General features: G+C 41.9%; 1 protein-coding gene across 1 annotated transcript in view; it reads right to left on the reverse strand.

The window, feature by feature from the left end:
• Positions 1-13,686, reverse strand: part of FOSL2 (FOS like 2, AP-1 transcription factor subunit) — a 35,429-nt gene extending 21,743 nt beyond the window's left edge. The window contains exon 1 of the mRNA XM_051976224.1: positions 12,343-13,686. Coding sequence (XP_051832184.1) covers positions 12,343-12,447 — 105 coding nt within the window. The 5' untranslated portion in view covers positions 12,448-13,686. The remainder of the gene's footprint in view (positions 1-12,342) is intronic.
• Positions 13,687-22,482: the final 8,796 nt, after the last annotated feature.

A 22,482-nucleotide genomic window follows, 5' to 3' on the forward strand; every position in this document is an offset into this window, starting at 1 on the left:
AGGATGCAAACAGGCAGCTCTTTCCATTTCAGCCTCCATACTACTCTGCTCTACCAGAGTATATGTATCCTTCTTTTCATGCATCCAATCTATCCAGGCATCCATCTATCTCTCCATCCTCTTGGGGGTTATTTGGGAGAGTCTTTTTCTTGAGAGACTTTATAGGTATAAAATGCTCTTTGTCTCCTATTTCATCCTCCAAGAAATGCAGTTGACAATAAAAAATTAAAATCTATGATTTCATTAGTGTAGGAAACTCTCAGTGTGGGAAAATCTTTCTACTGATACAAATTAGCAATTTACAGTCTTAAAAAATTTCCTGGGGACTCAGAAAGAAATACAAATTCATTATTCCAGAATGTTTGGAAGAGTACTTTTTGTCTCTATCCTACCCCTGCCAGATCACATTGTAAAGCTTTTTTTGTGTGTAGTATACTTTTTGAAGAAATCTATTTTAAAAATAAGGGAAACAACATAGCTCCCAATTACAGGAAAAAGTCAACAACCTTCAGAGATACAGCTGTAAAAGGAGAAATTACAGTATCATAGAATTTAGAACCAGAAGTGATCTCAGAAATCGTCTCATGGAACCCTGGTATCTTCTAGTCAGGGAGCAGAGGCCCAGAGCCCCAAAGATTCTAGCCTTTAGAGATGAAGAATAACCAGAAAACCACACACTCCTAGGGTTTCCACCAAAATCTCTGTGTATTTCTAACCTATAGAATTAAGCTTGAAGAAGGAAGAAATTATTTCATCTTTGCCAGTGTCTCCTCCATATACAATGCACTGCCATGAATATAGTAAGTACATAATACATGCTCATTGATTAACCAATTCACCTGGGGGAGAAACAGAATATAACACACCCACAGTCCGACATCCTGCTCTGTCATTATATCAGCTTACTCTGGCAGTTAGCCTGACCCTACCAAAGATCTTCATAGCTTTCCTGGGTTGGATTGAGACAGACCACAACTTGGAAATATCTGTTCTTTTAGCTAGATGACCCATGTCAGGACTCAATAATTCACTGGTGACCATGGCATCCTTGAAAGAGAGATAGAGAGAGAGAGACAGAGACAAAGACACACACAGGGAGAGAGAGAGACAGAGACACCGAGAAAAACAAAGAGAGAGAGAAGAGAGACAGAGAGAGACAGACAGACAGACAGACAGACAGAGACAGACAGAAAGAGAGAAAGAGAGACAGAGAGAGAGAGAGCACACTTCTGGTATGGCCAGAGGTACAGAATCACCTACCACTACAACTCCTCTCATAGAGCCCTAAAAATCATCCATCAACTCTTCTTGGGTTCCTTCAATGGAAATGGGGATCTTGGAGATGGCAAGTGGGGACAGAATGTTTTCATTTTAAAACAAGGAACTATAAGGCTTAAAGAGTGCTAACCTTGAGGCAGCTAGTGACATAGCAGACACAGGAATGCTGAACTCAGGAAGACAAGGATCTAAATCCTGCCTTAGTGAAGATAACCAATATGATTTAGAGGGAAGAGCAATGGCTTTGGAGTCAGAGGACCTCTATGTAAATCTTCCTGTGCTACTTGCTACCTTGGGCAAGCCATTTAACTATTCTGGCTCCAGGGAGTTGGTGTATAGTCTAAAAGTCCTTCTATTTCCAAAGAATGATTCTATAAACTAGATGTCTTTGAGTAGAATGTGGCTGCTCCAAGGACCCCCTCTTTTAGCATTCTATAAGAAACACTGCCCCTGTGATGGATTTTGAATTGTACTTTCAAGGGCAACAATGACTAGATTTGAGATGACTTATTCAATTATCTATATTGTCTACTAAATGCTAGACACCAGGTTTTCAAACTAAAAATACAACAGTTCCTGTCCTCAAGGAGCTTACATAATAATGCATATAGAACTAAATATAAATATGTGCAAAATATGTACAAAATAAAGCAGTTTCAAGCAGCAGGGAAGGCACCCATCACTGAGGAAATCAAGGACTACATGTAGGGGATGACACAAGCTGAATCTGGAAGGGATCTGCCTGGAAAGAAGGAAAAGAAAAGGCAGGAAGCCAAGTGCATATTATGCTCCACAGAGAGAACAGCTAAGCCAGTGGGAAGAGGTCATGTTTGGGGGGAATGAGTGAGTGAGTCTATGAATGTGTGTGACTATGTTCAACTTAGAGCACCCACAGTTCTATCCTTCTTAAGCTCATAAGAGCTGAAAGGAATCCCAGAGGTCATTTCCTCCAACCCTTTCAATTTACAGAAGATGAAGAAACTGAGGCTCAGCGGAGACTTGCCCAAAATTGCATCAGTAGTCATTTGTGTTTTTATGTCACAAAGCAAACAACTCTTGGGAAAACTGCTTTCTCTTTCTCCTTTTAGAGGAAATGCCCCAAATTTACATTCTATTTCCCTACTTTTAACTTGGGGTCCTCAGTGAGCACAGAAATCTTGGTTTGGAGCCCTCTGAAGATAAGTGGTTCTATAATTTGATCTGAGCCCTCTTGAGCTCAGGGGAACAATAAGTTTTGAGGAATGCAAAGTGTACTCCACTTTCTTATGAAGGAAACTCCCAGGTTCATACACTGAACTACTGGAAAAAAACAGGGGTTGGACAACAGAGACTAAGAGGCAAAAAGCCCCCAAGAAAAGCTTGGCTAAACTTGCTGCTGGCACTTTAGTTTGCTTTGTAGACAGCAGGTCTACTAAATGTATTCCAGAGATCTCGTTCGCCAGATTCCTTACAGCAATTGGTCCTGTCTAGACAAAACAAGCCAGCAGTAAAAACAAGGTTGTAGGTAATGAGGGCCTCTGAAATGCTTGTACACCTTGTTTCAGACAGGAGGTAAATCCATCTGGATAACACCCTGGCACAGAACTGCAAGAAAAGCCATGTCCCATCCCCAGAGGGGCCTGGGGCCCTGATAAAGAATGCTTTTGTCTCTGAGGAGCCTTTCTGGGAGACACACAAAAGTCTAAATTAGGTCTGGCAGATGTGCCATGTCCCAGCTCTGAAAGCATTATTCAGGAAGTTACGATGATGCAGGAGAAAAGTGGTGAGATTGGCAGTTTGTGGTCCCTGAAATGATCCTGGCATCCCTCTGTGCAAACATGACCCTAGAATTAGGTCAATAATGTCACACTGAGAATAAATCATGCATCCCCAAAACAGTACACTTAAGGAAGGCTCCTGGTCCTTCACATGCAACATTTGTAAAAAGCATTTATTAAATTTCTTCTACGTGCTAAGGCATCATGCTACATTAATGGGAAATGCTATAGTGGGAAAGGAACCTGAATGAGTAAAATAGTGGAACTGACAAGAACATGTTCTAAGTGCTGCAACTATAAATGCAGAAGGATCTTATTTCTGTCTTTGTACCCTCAGTGGTTAGCACAGTGCCTGGCACATCAGAGGCACTTAATGAATGTTTGTTGAATTGAGCTGATTTCACTTGAACTGGTTTCTGGGGATGCCTTCGACTGCGTGGAGACCCTCATTTGGGCAGACTTGGGGGTGCCGGGGAACTCTACTGTGCCATTTGTGCCCAGACATGTGTCATCTTCCAGCTCAAAGATTAAATCATTTGCAACAGTCAGTCAATACACATATTAAGTACCTACTATGTTTTGGGCACTGTGTGAAGTGCTATACACAAGGCAACATACTGTTGGGATACCTTGGCAGTTTCCAGGGGGTAGAAGTCCCAGAAAAAGATAAGGGAGTATCTATTAAGGCCCTGTGAAATTTTGGAGAAACCATATCCTCAGAAACAAGCAAAAAATAAAGAAAGAAAAAACAAGCTTTTGTGTACCCCAAAAGCCATGTTGTCCTGGTTCCTTTCCCTAAGTTTCTTAAGACTTTAGACCAAATGGAGGAAATTAAAGCATTCATTGGTCAAAAGACCCATTGCTGTTTCATCTTCAGGCTCCAGAGGCCTTACTAAACTCCTGAATAGACCAGTATCTAAAAGACATCCCGGCAGGGTGTTGGCTGAAAATACTGGGCTCAGACCCACCTCCACCTCCACCCAACCCGTGTATGAAAATGACATCACTGGGCCTATTGTCAGCACCTGAGGATGTACAGTGAAGCAACCAGACAGGTCACTGCAGTCCAAAAGATGAAGAGCAAGTCTGAGCCTTGGGGAAAACTACGTTTCTGAGAACACACACTACTTACTACCATGGATATTTGTAGCTCTCTCTCTCAGTCTCCCCATCCTCAGCCCTTTTTGTCCTTCTTTCTCTCTATCTCTTCTCTCTGCCTCTCTGTCTCTTCTGTCTCTCTCTGCTTCTTCTCTCTGTCTCTCTATCCCTCTGTTTCTCTGTCTCTGTCTGTCTCTGTCTCTGTCTCTCTCTCTCTCTCTCTTTCTTTCTTCTTCTTCCTCCTCCTCCTCTTCCTCCTCCTTTCCCTCCCCCTCCTTTCCCCCACAGCCACAGGAAGGCAGACTTGATAGCTATCTCTAAGTATCTGAAGGAAGGACTGTCATGTGAAAGAGATTAGATTTGTCCAGTCTGAAAGAACTTCCTAACAACTACAGCTGTTTTCCAGTGTGCTTCCAGGTGACTAAAAAGCCTTTAAGAAGAAGAAGCTGAATGACCGCTCGCTCTCCTGATCAGCTATGGATTGGACTTCTGAGTTCCTTGCCAATTAGGGAGCCTGAGGGATTCTAAGATCTGGAATTCAGTATCTCAGTAGTCAATTTAATTCCAAATTGTGAGTTTGCTTTAAACAGCGAATGCCTTTAACATCTTATTTAAGTATTGACAAAGGTTTAGAATTTGAAATCCTATTTGAAATAAACAAATGACCTATTTCAGATAAAGTCACCTAAGCTGGTCAAAAATGGCACCAGAAATGGAAATCCAAGGCAGCCGGTCTTGTTCCAACCCCATTTTTTGGCATTTTGTAATTGGAATGGCATTCTTTCAAATAGGATTCTAAAATTGGGGTTGTGGAGTCTTTTTTAAAAAATTTGTACTTTAATATAATTGATTTCCTTTGTACTCATATGTACTTCATTTATGCACTTAAAACATTGCTCTGAGGAGTCCATAGGTTTCATCAGACTGCCAACACACACCTCCCCTCCCCCACCAAGGGAAAAAAATATAGAAAGGGAAAAAAAAAAGTCAGAAATCTCTGGATCATAAGCTTATAAGTTTGGAGCTAAATGACCTCTAAAGGTCATTTAATCCAACCTCTTTTTATAGATGAAAACACTGAGACCCTAGGATATAGATTTGCCTTAAATCACATAGGTAGTAAGTAGCAGAGCTAGGATATAAATCTGAGTGAGGAACAGACTTCTTCCCACTAATGCCACAATGTCCCTGAGTGTTTTCTTAGCAAAGCTCCCAGTCTTCTCCTGATGTTACAGGATTGGGTATTGTGTTTCCTCTCCCATGGATTCTTCTCCAGCTTCCTAAGGTGGTCAGAATAAACCTCTATCTTCATAGAAGATGAATGAGGTAAAGTAAGTATACAATTCTGAAGGATAAGGATGAATTCCTCAGGTATCTTTTCATTTTCCTTGCTTTGTTTAAAAAAAAAAAAGTCCTTGAACAAGTTTCTAGTTATCTTTCTTTCCCTCAACTGACAAATTATACATAATAGATAGATGAAATTCTGTCCATTCATCCCTGATAGAATAAAAACTGTTTGAGGACAGGGTCTATGTGATTTTTTTTCTCTGAGTCCCTAGCATTTAGCACAATACCCTACATATAAGTTATTTAATAAAGGCTTATTGATTAAATGATTGAAATGTCCTACCCTATATCTCAATCCTCCATTGGATTTTCACCTATCTGAAGAACTTCCATTCATCTCACAGGGAATTATATTTTGTCTTACACCAATCTCTTCTCCTCAATGAAACATAAGCTTCTTGAGACAGAGATTGTTTCATTTTTGTCTTTGAATCCCAGTTACCTAGTACAGTGCCTGACACATAGCAGGTACTTTATTAAATTTATATTAAATAAAATTGAATTACATTATCCTACAATTTAAAACAAGCAAACCTTCTGATCTTAGGAAAAGCTATTCCATCTTCCCTCTGCAAATTTTAAAATTGAAATGTGTGGACTTTAAATATTTTCTACTGCAATATAATTGATTTCCTTTGTATTCTTTGCCATCTTGGAAAGGCATAAAAAAAAGAAAAAAATCTACAATCATTTAAAATTATAAAAACATGAATCTGAATGTTGGAAGAGATAAGACACATCTAATCCAATCCTTCTTCATTTTACAGATCAAGAAACTGAGGCTTAGAAAAGTGAATTAATTTGCTCAAGATCACACAAATAATAGCAAACGCAGAATCAGGATTTGAATCTAGGTCTTTGCCTCCTTCTTGGATATAAGAATTTGAGAGTTACTTCTTCCTGGGACCCAGAGACAAAAATAAAATAGTTTCTGTCCTCAAGCAGCTTTTATTCTGTCAGGGATGAATGGATAGAATTTTGTCTACTTGCTCTGTATAATTTGCCAGTTGAGGGAAAGAAAGGTAACTAGAAAACATTTAAGTCTAGATTTATCCAGAACTTTTTCGGGGACTTTATTTTTAACAAAGCAAGAAAAATGAAAAAATATCTAAGAAATTCTGGGTGACATATTTAGTGGCAAATTAATTCCATGCATAACTATCAGAATGAAAAATCATAGAATCATTGACTTAAGAGTTGTCAGGTAGCTTAAAAGTCATCCAGTTCAACTCCTTCATTTGACATATGAAGAAACAAAGTGAGGGGAAGTTGCCCCAAATCACACTCATATTCTTTCCCTTATATTCCATTTTTCTATCACCATTTGAGGAGAGTAAGAAATTATTTGATGTTTAAAAAAAGGAAGGAGGATCCTAATATTAGACTTAAACCTAGGAATCACTTAGAAGAGTTTTTGAGTAAGTTAATGATCGTTGTGATGATGTGAATATTTAGGGTTCCTTCTTCTCAAAGCTTCTGTAAAAAGAAAACCACAGGAAGACGCTTTGGATAGAGGTCTTTCTAAAAACAAAGCCTAGTATTGAGTGATTGAATTCCCTATCATTTAGAGAAGGCACTGAGCTTGGGCTAGGGCAGAGCTGAGACTATGTTCTCTACTCAAATCAAATCAACAAGCATTAACTAAGCATCCACTCTGTCTCACTGATCCTAAAACGGTTACATTTTTAAACTGACAAATATCCATCTTTTTTTCTTTTTTGAGCACAGTGGCAAATCCTGCCACGTTGTATGTAGGTCTGGCAAACAGCAGGGAGGACCAAGAAAATCTGTATACTGTATTTTTTCTCTCCAAACCCAACAAATTAAAATTGCCACTCAGTCAAAGCAGTATAGGGTTACGAATGTATGGTTACTGCCATCACACACAAAATGTATATGGCAAGATTATCAAGACAAGCATTTGTTAGGTACCATCTATGTCCAAGGGATAAGGGGCAAAACAGAGATAAATAACATACAGTACCTACCCTTCAGGAGCTAACATTCCACTAGAATTAGCATGTACACATGCAAATGAGCACTATCTTTAAAGTAGGATGGTTGACTTAGAGTTGAACAGGATTTTAGAGGTCAATTAGTCCAACTCCCACATTTTAACAATCCAGGAAACTGAGATCCAGAAAAATTAAATGTGGCCAAGGGTACACATGTATTAAGTGATAAAGCTGGGATTTGAACCCAAGTTCCTCTGACTCCAACCCTAGAGCCCTTTCCACTAGAAGAGGCTATCTCCTAAAGAGAATATACATTTATCTCTGCTTGTTACTACTGCTTGGTTCTATCATTTTTCTAACCGTAGTTCGTTTTTGACAAGAGACTGTCTGTTATATCTTGAACACTCTCCTTCTTCACCAGCTTCCAAAGGTTGGAGACCCTGATCAAAGACAAAATCCACCCTCAGAGGCTAAGACTGACTGCTGCTCCCCTTCTCCTGCACGCCCCCCACGCCATCCCATGGAGATCATCCATGTTGCATGAAACAAGACGGCATCAGTGGCCTAAGGGTACGGCCTCCCCAAAGGGGCTACTCCGGCACCACATCAGGAAGTCAAAGCTCTGATCTGCCACGTTGAAAAGCGTTTTACACCAGTAAGATGGTGTTCAACAGGAGGGAAGTCAAGTAATGCAAAATAATTAGGATTTCTGTCTGGAGACCCAAAGCCTCACTCATCCATTTCTAGACAGTTACATTTATGTTCTGAGAGGAGCGGGAGGAACCAAAACATCTATTTATATTGGGTAAAGTAAAGCTGATTCCCACCAAGAATCAACAGGAACAGCCCCAGTCCCTTCGACAACATTGTTATCAGATACTGATTTATAACATCTTTCTGATCAAAGTACAAACACTGCACCTCCACCACCATATTCATGGGGGGAAATTTCTATGTTCCTATTTAAGTGTCATTAGGAGAGTAACCAAGGAAAATGAATAATAGCACCCATATGCATTTTGGTAACCCAAAAGAGAAAACCATCTCTGCTCCAACCAGGTGCATTCAAACTAATGAATACCTTTCTCATTAGGAGATACAGTTCAAAGAGAAAACAGTTTCCCAATTAAGGACAGATTAAGCATATTAGTATTTATCTCCCTCTAAAAACCAGACCACAAGAAGACTAAAAGTCCAGTTAAAGCTTGGGATTCCAAGGAAGACAATTCTGGGGACATTCTTAAGAGTGCCCCCTAGGGGGCACTCAAGAAGTACGGCTGGAGATGTCTTGGGAATCTCAGTCATTTCTGGTAAAGTTGTTTGAACTTAGGAATGTCCCAGCCTGGTACTGTTGGTAAAGTTCACTCCCAGAGAATATTGTGTGTGTGCGTGCAAGCATGGGCTGGGGAGGCTGAAGGGGAGGAGGAGAAGGCAGGAGACTGATTCTAGTATTCCTTGATAGAAAAACAGAATTCTGGTGCCCTTGATTTATTATCCCAGGTTATCTGAGAAATGGTCAACCTTGGAAAAGTTCTGGCTTTTTGTTTTTGTTGTCTTTTATGTGTGTGTGTTTTAATAAAGAGGGGCTCAGCTGATGAAAACAAGTTATGAAATAACCTATGTTTGTGTAACTGGCTAGATTGCGTAATGCTCCCTCCCAGAGACCGTAAGTGTTGAGAAGAGAGGCAGAGAAGGCATACAGATCTGGGAGGTGTTTTCCTAGGAAAGGGAGAAGAAGAAAAAAAAATCTCCTAAAAAAAAAAAATATATATATATATATGAAGAAAACTTGGGGAGTGGGGAGAGAGACAAAGAATCACAGACAAGCAATCTTTGGGAATAAAACCATGAATTGGAGCAGGAAATATTTTTCATGCTTCAAGTTCCAGCCACATTCAAGACTAAAAGCTTTAAAAAAAAAAAAAAAAAAAGTTCTCTGGAAAAAATGTCACTCTGCCGCATGGTCCTGTGCTAAGTCAGCCTAAGCCCTTTGAAGGAGATGGGTGGAAAAGGATTGCTATTTTGTTAGGGCAACATGTTTGTGCTACCAGGAAGGTTTGATCTCCAAGAAGCAAGGGACTAGGAAAATGTGGCTTGGGGGGCGGGAGGAGATTTAATTGGAAAGGAACCACCCAATTCAGTTGATCTGGTCTGTTAAGACTTCTAGAAAGGGGGCAGTTGTCCATCCTCTTCCCACCATTCATGTCCCAGACTAAAGGAAACTAGGGGAAATAAAGTGATGGCGGGCTCTCTGGCCTAGAGTCATTTACCTTGAGCCTTGCCAGCCTGTGTCTCTGAAAGGGCCCTAGCACCTACTTGTGAAGTAACTAAGGCCAGACCAACAACCACTCCCTAACTTCAATACAGTTTTGCACAGAAGCTGCAACCATGATGGAAAAAACCCGAATGACCAGACCAAAAATAAAAAAAAATTAAAAAATTAAAAAGGAAAAAGAAAGAACATACAAATCCTCCAGAACTATAAAAGGAGAGGGTGGCTCCAGTGCTTGTCTAATGCCCGAATTACCTTGAAAATCTCTCTAGTTTGAAAGGCGCCTCAGACTTCGGATGGCTGAGCAAAACTGGCAGGCCATATGAGAGAAGCAGTATACCAGGTTATTATCAATTGCAAAACCTTCATGTGTTGCAGCATGCTAGGAATTAGCCAACACTTGCTTGCTGTTTTGCTAATGAGTCTCCATTATGCTCGGCTGGAGTCATTTCTCTTCCTCCTTCCTATTGCTGTTTCCCTGTTGAATTCTGATCCACAGTAAGCCATTGCTTCAATTAATATTGTGGGCTCCAAGGCCTCAGTGACACACATTAACCAACTAGGAATGATTCTTTAACTTCCCCAACTTCTTATTCCATCCCAACTAGGTCAGAAATAAGTTTCAGCAAAGTGACTGTAACACTGAAAATGACTGTTTCCCACTCAAATGACAAAAAAAGCAGATAGATAAGAAATAAGAAAAAGTCAAATGGATAGGATTTCAAGGTGGTCTGCTCTAGAGCTGAGTGAATTTAAGATTGAGGGGAGAGGACGGAAGGCAGAGAGAACAAATGATTACAATCCAGCAGTAGAAATGGGTGTGAAATCAGTGGCACCTTTTTGACAAAGATATAAATCTATGTATTTCTTTCCAGTGAAATCTGGTTAATTTTATTGGACTTAAATAAAACAATTGAGTGCTCACATTCAGAATACTATACAATCTAGGGAAGGAGTGTGAGGGGAGAGGGGCAGTGTTGGCTGTTGTTTTCAAAGGGGAGAAGTAGAATTAGAGATCTAAGGATAGGTCTACTAAGGAATGGAATATTACTGATTCTGAATATCACTTTGTAATAAAATATTCTTTTATAGGAATAAAAAAACTTGTGTTTCCCCTCTTCTCCCCCAAATCCAAGATAGAGTTCTCTCAACCCTCTTTCTAAATTGTTTTCTACAACTCCTTCCAGATAGATAGACAGATAGATCTCAAATCAGAAAGTGGTTTGGATGGCAACTTCTGACCTGTAGCCTGCAACTCTTCAGAAACATAAACCTAGGGAAGTAGAGGCTACTCTGGATTTTGGTGGGCCTCTTGAGTTAATGCAATACATAAGACAAGCCCATACATGTAAAGGTCTGTGTGAAGATGATAATACCTCATGGGGCCCCCTCTCTACCACTATCTTTCTGGTTTTTATAGGCAAGCACAGCTCCATATACACAATTGTTCTGATTTCAAACTAATTGAGCTACTTTAAAAAATATACCGACTTGCTTTTTCAGCTTCAAGTACCACCCAAAAACCAGAGAGCACTCTGCCACAACAGCTCCTTTCCCCTACTTTTCTCTCCATTCTCTCTTCAATAAAGCTTTGTTGCACACAAAAAGATCCACTGCCAGGTCTTTTCTGGAATGGAGAAGTCTCTACAGAGAAGGTGAGAAGTGAGAGAGGCTGAAGGTGAGGGTGGACCCCTCCAAAAGTGGGCAGGTAGGTACTGAATCCCTTTGGCAAAAACTGCCTTAGGGAAAGGCTAGTTAGTAGAGCATGGGTCAGACTTTGATGATGAGCCTTTCACTCCTGCCATGTCCTGGACCTCTAACCATTTACCCTCACTCACCTAGGCATATAACCGAATAGAACCCCGATATCAAAAACTAGAAGGAGTCATCCGGATTATCTAGTCCCATCTTGTCATTCAGATGTAAATCTGAAAATGAGACCCAGAATAATAAAGTTACCTGTCCCATGTCACAAAACCACAAAGTGCAACCTGGGATTTGAACCCAGCTCCCAATCCCCCACTCTTTCCTCTATGGTGTGCTGCTCCCCAACTAGAGGTAGTTCAGAGAATATTCCAAGCCCGACCTCTTTAGTCAGAAGATCTCTCTACAGTATGGTGAATGGGGGGGGGGGGAGGGGAAGGTATCAAAGATTTCATACCATGGGTATCAAGCAATGGTTTCTGGGGAAGGTGGATGTTTTCCAGCCTTTCCTGTCCATCTATGGGGATTCTGGGAGTAAAGGAAGGGAAAAACACCAAGAAGCCAGCAGGCTAGCCCTGGGATGACTATATTTTATGTAAAGGGATGGGGTCTTGGAGAAGCATATAATTCCATCTGAGGAAAGAGTTGGGATGATGGAGTAGGTGGGAAGTCATTGTCAGCATTTCACATCTACAAGCTCCCTCTATTTTCCCGGGGGGAGGGGGGAAGGCAAGGAAATAGGAAAGGTTCGAAGAAACGAGACCCTGAGCAACGCTTTCGGTTGCGGTTCTTTGCCCAAAGAGAAAAAAGAAAGGTAGTTTAAAAAAAAAAAAAAAAGGCTTTTTGGGAGAGGGAAGGGAGGGAAAGAGGAAAAGGAAGATCTCGATCCCCGCCAGGTGCATCCAGGAAGCCAGCACGTAGTCCTGCTTACCTGCTGGCCACCGCCGCCGCCGCTGGAATAAGACTCGGCGTGCGCTGGAGAGCCGCTGCTGCCCCGGGACGAGGTGTCAAAGTTCCCGGGATAATCCTGGTACATGATCCGCGGTGGGAGCCCGAGAGGAAACAGGGTGTTTGTTTTCCCCCACCCTCTTCTTCTTCCTCCTCCTCCTCCTTCTCCTCCTCCCCGCCTCGCACTTGCTGGAGCGCTCTTGCCCCTGACGATCTCCTCTCCCGGTAGTCTCAGTATTTTTAAACCCTTCCCACCCCCCACCCCCAGGCCGAGTGCTTCCAAACGCTCCTGGGGGGGGGACGAAGAAGCGAGAAGTCGACTGCGCTGAGTCCCGGAGTGGCGCGCTCAGAACTTCTGCCCGGCACCAGCTGGCCGCCTGGCCCTTTCTCTCTCTCTCTCTCTCTCTCCCCAAAGTCCGACCCTCCCTTCGGGCCCTCCCACTCGCCCTCCCCTTCTCAACCCGAGAGCGGGTAGTTGGGGGCGGGGGGAACCTGAAACCTAGTGGAAGAGGAACGGAATCGATGTCCGCAAAGAAAAATGAGGCAGGGAGAATAAAGAGAAAAAATAAGCCTAGACAACAAACTAGTGAGCCCCGTCAGTGGGAGTCTTAGACATTCAGCTGAAAAAGCTCGCTTTAAGAAACTTCTGCGGCTATTTCCTCCTTTAAAAAAAAGGTTGAGAATAAACTTCCTGTGGATCGAATAGCCGCCCGAGTTTCAGAGAGGCGCTGACACTTGACAAAAAGATAATAATCTGAAAAAAAAAATGCTTTGAAAAACAAAAAGCCAAAACCAAAAACCTTCTCCACTAGCCCGAAGGCTCCCCTCGAACACCACTCTAAGGGAGGGAAAATCTTTTTCCTTTGAATGGGCACCGAGCAAAGCTTGGTCCCTCCTGCCCGAATCCTCGCGGCTGCGGAGTGTCAAGCCCAAGAAAGAGCGAGCGGAGCCCTCTTGCCTTTTAGAGTAGAGCGGCGCTCTCCTTTAATTAGGAATCCTGACACTGCTTTCCCTGCCCTCTCTCCGGCACGCGAGAGGTGGCGGTGGGGCTCTTTTTTTTTTTTTTTTTTTTCTCTCTCTCTCTCTCTCTCCTTCTCTCCTTTTCTATCTTTCTCTTTCCTGGTTGCAACTGCAATTCCCCCTCCTTGCCTCGCCCTATCCCCGTCTCTGTGGGTCTCTTTCTCTTTAGCTCTCTCCCGATGGAGCGCTCCAAGCCCCAGAGCTCTGCTTGCCTGGGATGACTCAGTGCAATGGCATTAGTTCAACTCCACACTCTTTATTATCCAGCCCCTTGTACCATGTGGATCTTTCACTCACGTCAACCCGCAGCTCACCAAACCCCACCTTGCGGGGTGGAGCGGGCGGGTAGGGGAAGGGAGGGGAAGAAAGGGGAGGGAGGAAGAGAGAGGAGGAAGAAAGAAGAGGCTTCTTTTTTTTCTATCCCCTCCTCAGCTAAAGGGCACTTGACACCAGTCCGATACCCTGGAATGAGGAAAGAAGGAAAGAGATGGCGGGGGGCGTAGAGACTGGGGAAAGGGGCTGAAAAGGGGACAGGGCACGCCCCGAGTGGGAGCTTCTCTCTCCCCCTCCTGGAGTGGAACGCACCGGAGTGGATTTCTGGCACTTCTCCCCACCCCCACCCTCACCCCCACCCCTTCCCCCCGTGCTCGCTTTGGTCTGTTCCATTGGCGCACTTTGCCAAAGATGGTCATTTGCGTTGCAGGACGTGAGTGCGGGTTTCCTTGGTTAGGGTGACGTGGTGCGAGAGGGATTCCCTCGCTCCCTAGCTTAAAAGAGGCTTCAGAACTCCACTTAAAGGGGAACAGGGGCGGGAGAACAGAGAGAGGGCCCTCGTCGGACCGGGTTTCGGCTTAGCCTTTCTTTTGTTTTAATTACAGTGACAAAGGACACTTAGGGAACGTTGTGAGGCGCGGCCGAGGGATCTGTCTGGTGCCTGGCTGCCTGCTGTATTCAGGGCCACTGAGAGGTGGAGGTCCAAAGACCAAAGCCTTTTGCAGCCCTGGGTGGGGCCGGAGACTGGTTCACTCTGGCGCTCCCAGAGCGCCGTACTTGGCCCCGGAGAAACGCGGTAGAATCTGGCTGCTGGGTTGTGATGCCAGCTGCTTGCAGCTGGATTGATTGCTTGCTTCCTAGGATCCTCAAAGATGGAATGAATGATTCTAATGACATCCCTGTTGCTTCCGTGCAGCACAATTAGAACGCTTCTGTTACGTGTTAATAATACGTCATAAGCAAATCCCAAACTATAATTGATTGGGGGCGGGGGAGAGGGAGTAAAAGAAGGGGTCACGTCCTTATCTCTCCTCCAACGAGTTAGATAGTGGGAGCCCGGGCTCTTTGGCCAAAATTCTAGCCGATCCCTGGGCCGAAAAGCTGTGATTCGGTGGAATGCGAACGTTTCTAGTCAGCATCTCAGTTATTCGAATCCCAGATCTGCCGCTGATTGGTTGTGTGGCCTTGGACGTGTCAGGTCATTTTTTTCCCCATTTAAAGTCTCTTTGATTCCGTGATCCAGTGAGGTATTTGGAAAGGACTCAGCACAGTGCCTAGCACATAATAGGCTCTATATAAAAGATTCCCTAATCTGTGATTGTCTTTTCGTCATTAGGTTTCTTTATTTGTGCAAGGTGTATGGTGGGGGAGGGGACAGTGACTTCCCAGAGCCGGGGCCCTCGGACTCCGTGTCCCAAGCATTCTCTAAAACGCCAGGTCGGGGGGCATTTTGAGCCTTTCCCCAGCCGCTGAAACCTAGGAATGCGGCCGAGCGCTCTCTCAGGGCTGTTGTTTACATTTCTAACGCACATTTAGTCCCAACCGAGGCCAGCATGGGGCGGGCCCCGGCTGTGTCTCTGCCCCTGACCCAGCCAGCTCGGAGAGAGTGCTTCTTTTCCCCTCCTACCCAACCTAGTGTACGCTTGGAAGGAGGCAATCCAGATCTCGGAACTTGCAGGGGGAGGAGAAGAGATGTCAGCGACAATGGAAACAAAGGTTTAGGGGTTTGCTTGTGTTTTGTTTCTTGCTTGTGTTTGGTTTGGCTTTTTGGCCTCGCTGGCTTATTTATTTATGTAACTTTCCCAGAAGGATGAGTAAATGCAGATCTTTGACGCAAAACGGATCAGATCCTTCACCGGCAGCAAACCCCGAAAGCTCAGGGCGGGGGGATGGGGGAAGCGGAGAAAGAACAATCGCGATTTTTTCCACTTACCTCCCCGCCCTCGTTCCCCTCCTGACACCAGCGCCTAGTTTACCCGCGGGTAGCTGTTGCAGAAATTGACTTTCCCCCCAGACTTTACCAAATTTACTGGGGTTTGGGGCAGGGGGAGCGGGAGAGCGAAGGCAGGGGACTGAGGCTGTTCTATCGGCCAAACAGTTATCGGATCCCCTCCCCAGTTCGGCTCGAGAGCCGGCAGAGCAAGAGCACTTTTAGTTTTGCTTTGGTTTTCCGATTCTTCGAGATAGAAGCTGCTTCCCCGTGGGATCCCCGCCTCCACCTCCACGTTCAAAAAGCCTGATGTTGCGAGTCTCACCCACACACCCTTTCCAGTCATACCTGGGAGGGAGAAAACTTCCTCTCAGGGTACAGCCGGAGAGTTTGGCCGAGGACTTGAGCTGGGCGCTCTGAGCCCCCTGACTAAATTTAACCGTTCCCTCCCAGGCGCTGTCTCTCAAGCCCACCCTCTGCTTCCATCGTACACACCCCACTCCCCAGTCCTTTTCCTTTCTGGTGGGTTCTAGTCAAGGTGGGGAGTCCCAGATACGTCTACAGAGCATCATGGAACCAGTACAAGCAACCTTCAAGCAACCCCTTTGTCCCTCTCGCTACAACTACGATGAAAAGCCTTCTATGGCTCCCCAAGGCTTAATACTTAAGAAAAGCCCCAATTCCACAACCTTGGTGTAGCTATACTATGTTTTCAGACTCACATCCTTCTGCTCCCCCACACGATTTTGTCACTCCAGACAGTCTGAGTCTCACTTTGCACTTTACCACACCTGTTCTTTTGCTGGTGCCCTTCCTTGCCACTGTTTTCTCCCGTCTAGGACTGATCATCCCAAGCCATCTCAACTCGGACCCTATAGTATCTTTATGGCACTAAGAGAATGTTGCCTTGTTATTTTAGCTATTTGAATACAGTAAAGGAACACATTGCATGAATTTGATCCAACCTATTTAATACATGATAAGCAGATAATACTTCAATTCCACAGACTGTTTATCATTTAGAAGGTTATTGTGAAACTTAAAAGAGACAATAGAGCTACAAACTTTTAAAAGTTAAGTAAACGTGAGCTATTATTAGAACATTGTTCCTATAATCATATTGACATGAATATAACATTTTACAAATGTTATTACATTTACTCCTTTCAATAACTCTGGGAGATACTTTTATAGGCGTTATTAACCCCATTTTACAGATAACAGGTTCAAAGAGTTTAAGTGAACGTGCCTAAAGTCACATAGCTAGAAAGTACCAGATGTAGGATTTGAAACCATATTTTCTTGCCTTCAAATCCAATACTCTATCTGCTATTTTTTGCTTCCTTTCATGGAACACATGGCCCCCAAAACATTGTTTCACTAAACACTGTATGTTTCTAGAATCAATTAAGCAAGGGTTGCAAGGGTTGCAACTAGAGTTGCAAGTAGACTTCTTTCTACAAGGCTTTCTGCTCTGATAGATTATAAAATTCTTAGGGGTAACAATTGTCTTTTTTTTTTTTTTTAATTCTTCACAACTCCTAACCAGTTGAGAAAATACTCAATAAATTTGTCAAATGAATGAATGAATAAACCCTCCTTTAATTTCCAGGTGAAGAAGTGTATAGGCTAAAGAGGAAAGAAGCTGAGAAAGGGTGACTTCTCATCAACTTTCTTCAATTGACCTAAAGCCATGAAATCAGAATGGCACATCTGGAATATCCTTTGCAAATCAGTTTGCCCTTCACACCTTAGAAATGGGGAAACTGAGGGTCAGAGAAAGGAATTGATTTGTCTTTTGTCACACAGTGAGTCAATAACAGAGCTGGAACTAGGACCCAAATCTGACTTGTGTTCATTTTACTGACTTCTGTCACTCTCACTGAAGACTAGATTAACTCAGTTGTCCAACCCAGGGTAACATTTGGTCTCTGGCAAGAACACCAAGGAATGGTCTGTGATAGAGCATGACATGGCAGTTGTTTTCCCTAATATAGATCTTAGAAACATGGTCCAAGCATGCCTTTGTCTTCCTAATAACAAAATCTTATCCATTTATCATCTCTGAATTTCTCTCCTTCCTTTTTGAAGCTATATATGTTTTTCATTTTTTACCAAAAGGGAAAGCTTTCTCTTAGAGAAATTAATGAATTACTGAGGACTGCCTTAATATGTCCTAAGCCTTCAGGTTCTAAGGAAGAGAGTAAGTTTCTCAAAAAGCTAGTGTCCAGGCTTGATGCATTTATCTTTTACTCCAGGTTTATTCCTTATTTGATGTGTGGAATTTAAGTATCACATTAAGATTTTAAAATAGAAGGAAATTTAGAGATCACCTAAACCAACACGTCTCATTTTACAGATGTAGAACGCGGTGAAGAGAGTCACTTTAAGTGGTTAAATAAAAATTAAATAAAGCATTTAAAAATTTATTTAATATTTTTATTTTCTCTAGTTACATGTAAAATAATTTCTTTTTTACATTTGTTCTTAAAACTTTGAGTTCCACTGTGAACAAATCCAACCATTCTGGAAAGCAGTTTGGAACTATGCTCAAAAAGTTATCAAACTGTGCATACACTTTGACCCAGTAGTGTTTCTATTGGGCTTATATCCAAAAGAGAGCTTAAAGGAGGGAAAGGGACCCACATGTGCAAAAATATTTGTGGCAGCCCTTTTCATAGTGGCAAGAAACTGGAAATGGAGTGGATGCCCATCGATTGGAGAATGGCTGAAAAAATTATAGTATATGAATGTTATAGAATGTTATTGTTTTGTAAAAAATGGCCAGCAGGATGATTTCAGAGAGGCCTGGAGAGACTTACATGAACTGATGCTGAGTGAAGTGAGTAGAACCAGGAGATCATTATACACTTCAACAACAATATTATATGAAGATGAATTTTGACAAACGTGGCTCTCTTCAACAATGAGATGATTCAAACCAGTTCCAATTGTTCAGTAATGAAGATAAATCATCTACACCCAGAGAGAGAACTATGGGAAATGAGTGTGGACCACAACATAGCATTTTCATTGTTTCTGTTATTGTTTGCTTGCATTTTTGTTTTCCTTCTGGTTTTTTTTCCCTTTCTTTCTAGATCCAATTTTTCTTGTGCAGCCAGGTAACTGTATAAATATGTATACATATACTGGATTTAACATATTTTTAACATATTTAACATGTATTGGACTATCTGCCATCTAGGAGAAAGGGGGGAAGGTGGGGAAAACAGGTAGGGGGGGACAGAAGGTTTTGCAAGGGTCAATGTTGAAAAATTACCCATGCATATGTTTTGCAAATAAAAAGCTATAATAATAATAAAAATTAAAATGAAAAAAATCTTTGAGTTCCACCCCACCCCACCAATTGAGAAGGCATATGTGAAGTTATACAAAACATTTCCATCAAAGTTTTGTTACAAAGGGAAACATAGATTTCCCCCCCTCTCCAAAAAAAAAACCCTCAAGAAAAATAAAGTAAAAAAGGTATGCTTCGATCTGTATTCAGACATTATCTTTCTCTAGTTATGTGGTCATATTTTTCATCATAAATCCTTCAGAGTAGTTTTGAATCATTGTCTTGCTGAGAATAGCAAACTCATTCACGCTGCTCATCCCACAACATTGCTATTACTTTGTACACAGGACATTTCATTTTGCTTGAGTTCAGTGAAGACTTTCTAGGTTTTTCTGAGAACATCCTGCTCATCATTTTCCATAGAGCAATAATGAGATAAAAAATTTAAATGCTTTTGAAATGTTTTGTTTTGATATATCCTTCATTTCTAAATATATCCTTCCCCTCTCCCTCACCCTGAGAGTCCTTTTACCCTGAGAACAAGAAAAAAAGCTCAGCCAAAAAAAAAAAAAAAAACCCAACAATATATCAATCAACCAAGTCTGATAGTATACATCACATTCCACAATTCATACTCCCCACCTCTTCAAAAAATAAGGGGAGCGGGACTGAGATTCTTTTCTCATCCCTTCTTCTGGACCTAGCTTAGTCATTTTAATTGCACAAGATTCTGTTTAATTTTAACAATTCTTTCAATTTCTATTGTTGAAATCATTGTATAAATTGCTTTCCTTATATTAAGGAGTTGTGACAATATCATATTTTGAATTAGAGGTAGGTTCAAATTCTAGCTCTGTTTTTTGACTTCTTTTAAAGAGGAGATTCTTTGTCTCAATTGCTGCCTAGCTTTAATGACTGAATGGATGCAGCCTCAGTCAAAATGAGACCTGTTGAAGACCTTACTCTTAAGGTCTTCCCCTGCATCCAGGGCCATTTCCAATCATCCTGATCTATTTCTGTCCACTGGACCTAGATGGTTCTGAGGAGGAAAATGAGGCAGGTGACCTTGCCCAGTACTCCCTCACTTCAATCCAATTCACTTGCATGTCATGACATCCCCTCCCTGATGTCATGGTCCTCTTCCAGAAAAAAACGACAAAATCTTGAGCAGGTCATTTTACTTCTTTAAAGGTCTGTTTCTTTATCTGTAAGATGAATAGGCTGTTTTAAATTACCTCTCAGATCCCTTCTAGCCCTAATCTAAAATCCTATGATTTTATGACGACAACAAGGACATGATAGCTGCCTTCCGGATCACAGAGGGCTATCTCACCACTTGTTCTAATTGGTCTAAAGACAGCACAACAAATGATAGAAAGAAGTTGCCTAGATTTCAGATTTATACTTGACTGGAAAAACTTCCCACTAAATTGTTGTTTAGTCAAGTCAGACACTTTTGTGAACTCGAATAAAGTTTTCTTGATCAGGATACTGGAAGGGTTTGCCATTTCCTTCTTCAGTAGATTAAAACAAACAGTTAAAAAGCGTTTAGATTTACACTGAATTTGAATTCAGATCTTCTTGACTCCAGGCCCAACACTCTATCCCCTGACCCATCTATCCAGCTGCCTCAGCAATTAGGATTATACAAAAGCAGAAAGGGATGTCTTGGGCTTCCAGTACCCAGAAGTTTTCAGGCAAAAGCTAAATGGCCAATTGACAGGTATATTCTCATTCTTATAAGAATTAGAAGGCCTCAACTATTCTTTACTGTCTCTGATTTATTATGACTTGCCACAGGTAGTAAATGGCCAAGTCAGTATCTCAAATAAGTTGTCAGAAGCTCAAAGAGGTTAGTGACTTCAAAGTGCAAGTGCTCTTTCCAGGAATCCAGATAAAGAGGACATTTTTTTTAAAATGATGACTTTTAGGACAATAATAATATTTAAACACTGAAATTTTCCTAAGATCAGATGGTGTAAATTGATACAAGTATACTTAAATTAGATGCAAAATCTCCCACAAACCATATGAAAACAAGGTCCTTTCTACTATTGAACAGCCGACCCCTTTCAACTCCTCCAGGAATTCACTTGACAATATGGATGGATGGGTTTACAGTGGAAAGAGGGGAATTCTTTACAAAGATTTTTTTTAAATGCCTGATAAAGCTCCGTGATAAATAAACAGCAACAATATCCAGAAATATCTTTATGAGTCAAGAAAAAAATCATGCATGGTTGGAATGTTTGCCGTGTCCAGAGAAGAGGAACAGAGGAAAAATTCCTCTCAGTTCCCTTTCTAGAGATAGATCAGTGTATAGAGGGGAAGGACAGCAGATTAGGAAGCCGGAGCCCTGAGCTCCAGCCTCAACTACAGCTAATGACTGACCATGAGCACATTCCCCAATCCTCTCTGGAACTTTTTAGCTTCCTCACCGTTAAAGACCTGCGATTTAACTGATACAAGGTATTCCCAGGTGAAGAAACTCCTTCTACTACTAAGGTAGATTCTCAGCAACTCATAGTCTTAGTCATTGTTCTGTCATTTCAGTTGTGTCAACTCTTTGAGACCCCATTTTGGTGTTTTCTTGGCAAAGACAAATAGAGTGATTTGCCATTTCCTTCTCCAGCTCATTTTATAGATGAGGAAACAGAGGCAAATAGAGTTAAGTGACTTGTCCAGGATCACACAGCTTGTAAGTGTCTGAGGCCAGATTTGAACTCAGGAAGGTTTCCTGAGTCCAGGTCTGATTCTCTATTACCTAGCTGCCCTTATGGTCTCAGAGAACCATCTAAAGCAGTTAAGTTCAAGATAAATCAGCTACTATATATCATAGGCATTTAACCCAGAATGTCCTTAGCTCTGAGGATGTCTCTCTATCCATTACAGTAGACAAATGAAACATGGGGATTCCAGCTGAGGCCCATAACCCTCCTGCATGTGGCTCAAACCAAATTAAAATGTGCTTCCTATCTTCTTTTAATGTGTTGATATATTAATTTAAAAAAGAAACCTCTGGTTTTCTAAGTCAATATACTATCCATGGGAGCCTTATATATTATTCAGCGATCCCTGTTTCTATTTGACAGCACTCTACATCTCACATGTTATGGAGAAAATAATGCATGCCATGCATTAGAGGCGATCAAATAAGTGGGAGCCTTTTGACTGACGTGGTACAGGGAAAGAGCTAACTCTGGATTCAGAGGACTTTGTGATCAAAATCCTATTTTTGCCACTTATTACATAAAGGGAAATTTTGCTTCAATTTACCCATCTGTAAAATGGTCATGGGGTAGGAGATGGAGGATTAGACTAAAAGCCTCTGAATCCCCTTCCAACTCCAGATCTATGATTCAACTAGCACTTCTACACTTAATAGCTGCGTATCTTGAACAGATTATTAAACTTTTCTAGGTCTCCATTTTTCTACATTCCTCTGGACCAATGGCCTCTTAGGTTCTGAATCTGTGAGTTCTAAAGCCTTTTCTAGCTATAGAAATCTATGAGCTCTAACACCAAAAAACCCCAGCTATTTTAGTTCTGTAGATTATTTTGCTAGCATTGGCTCTCCTGGGATTGGACACCTGCAGGGAATA

This window comes from Antechinus flavipes, chromosome 2 (genome assembly GCF_016432865.1).
Source record: "Antechinus flavipes isolate AdamAnt ecotype Samford, QLD, Australia chromosome 2, AdamAnt_v2, whole genome shotgun sequence".
Classification (NCBI taxonomy): Eukaryota; Metazoa; Chordata; class Mammalia; order Dasyuromorphia; family Dasyuridae; genus Antechinus; species Antechinus flavipes.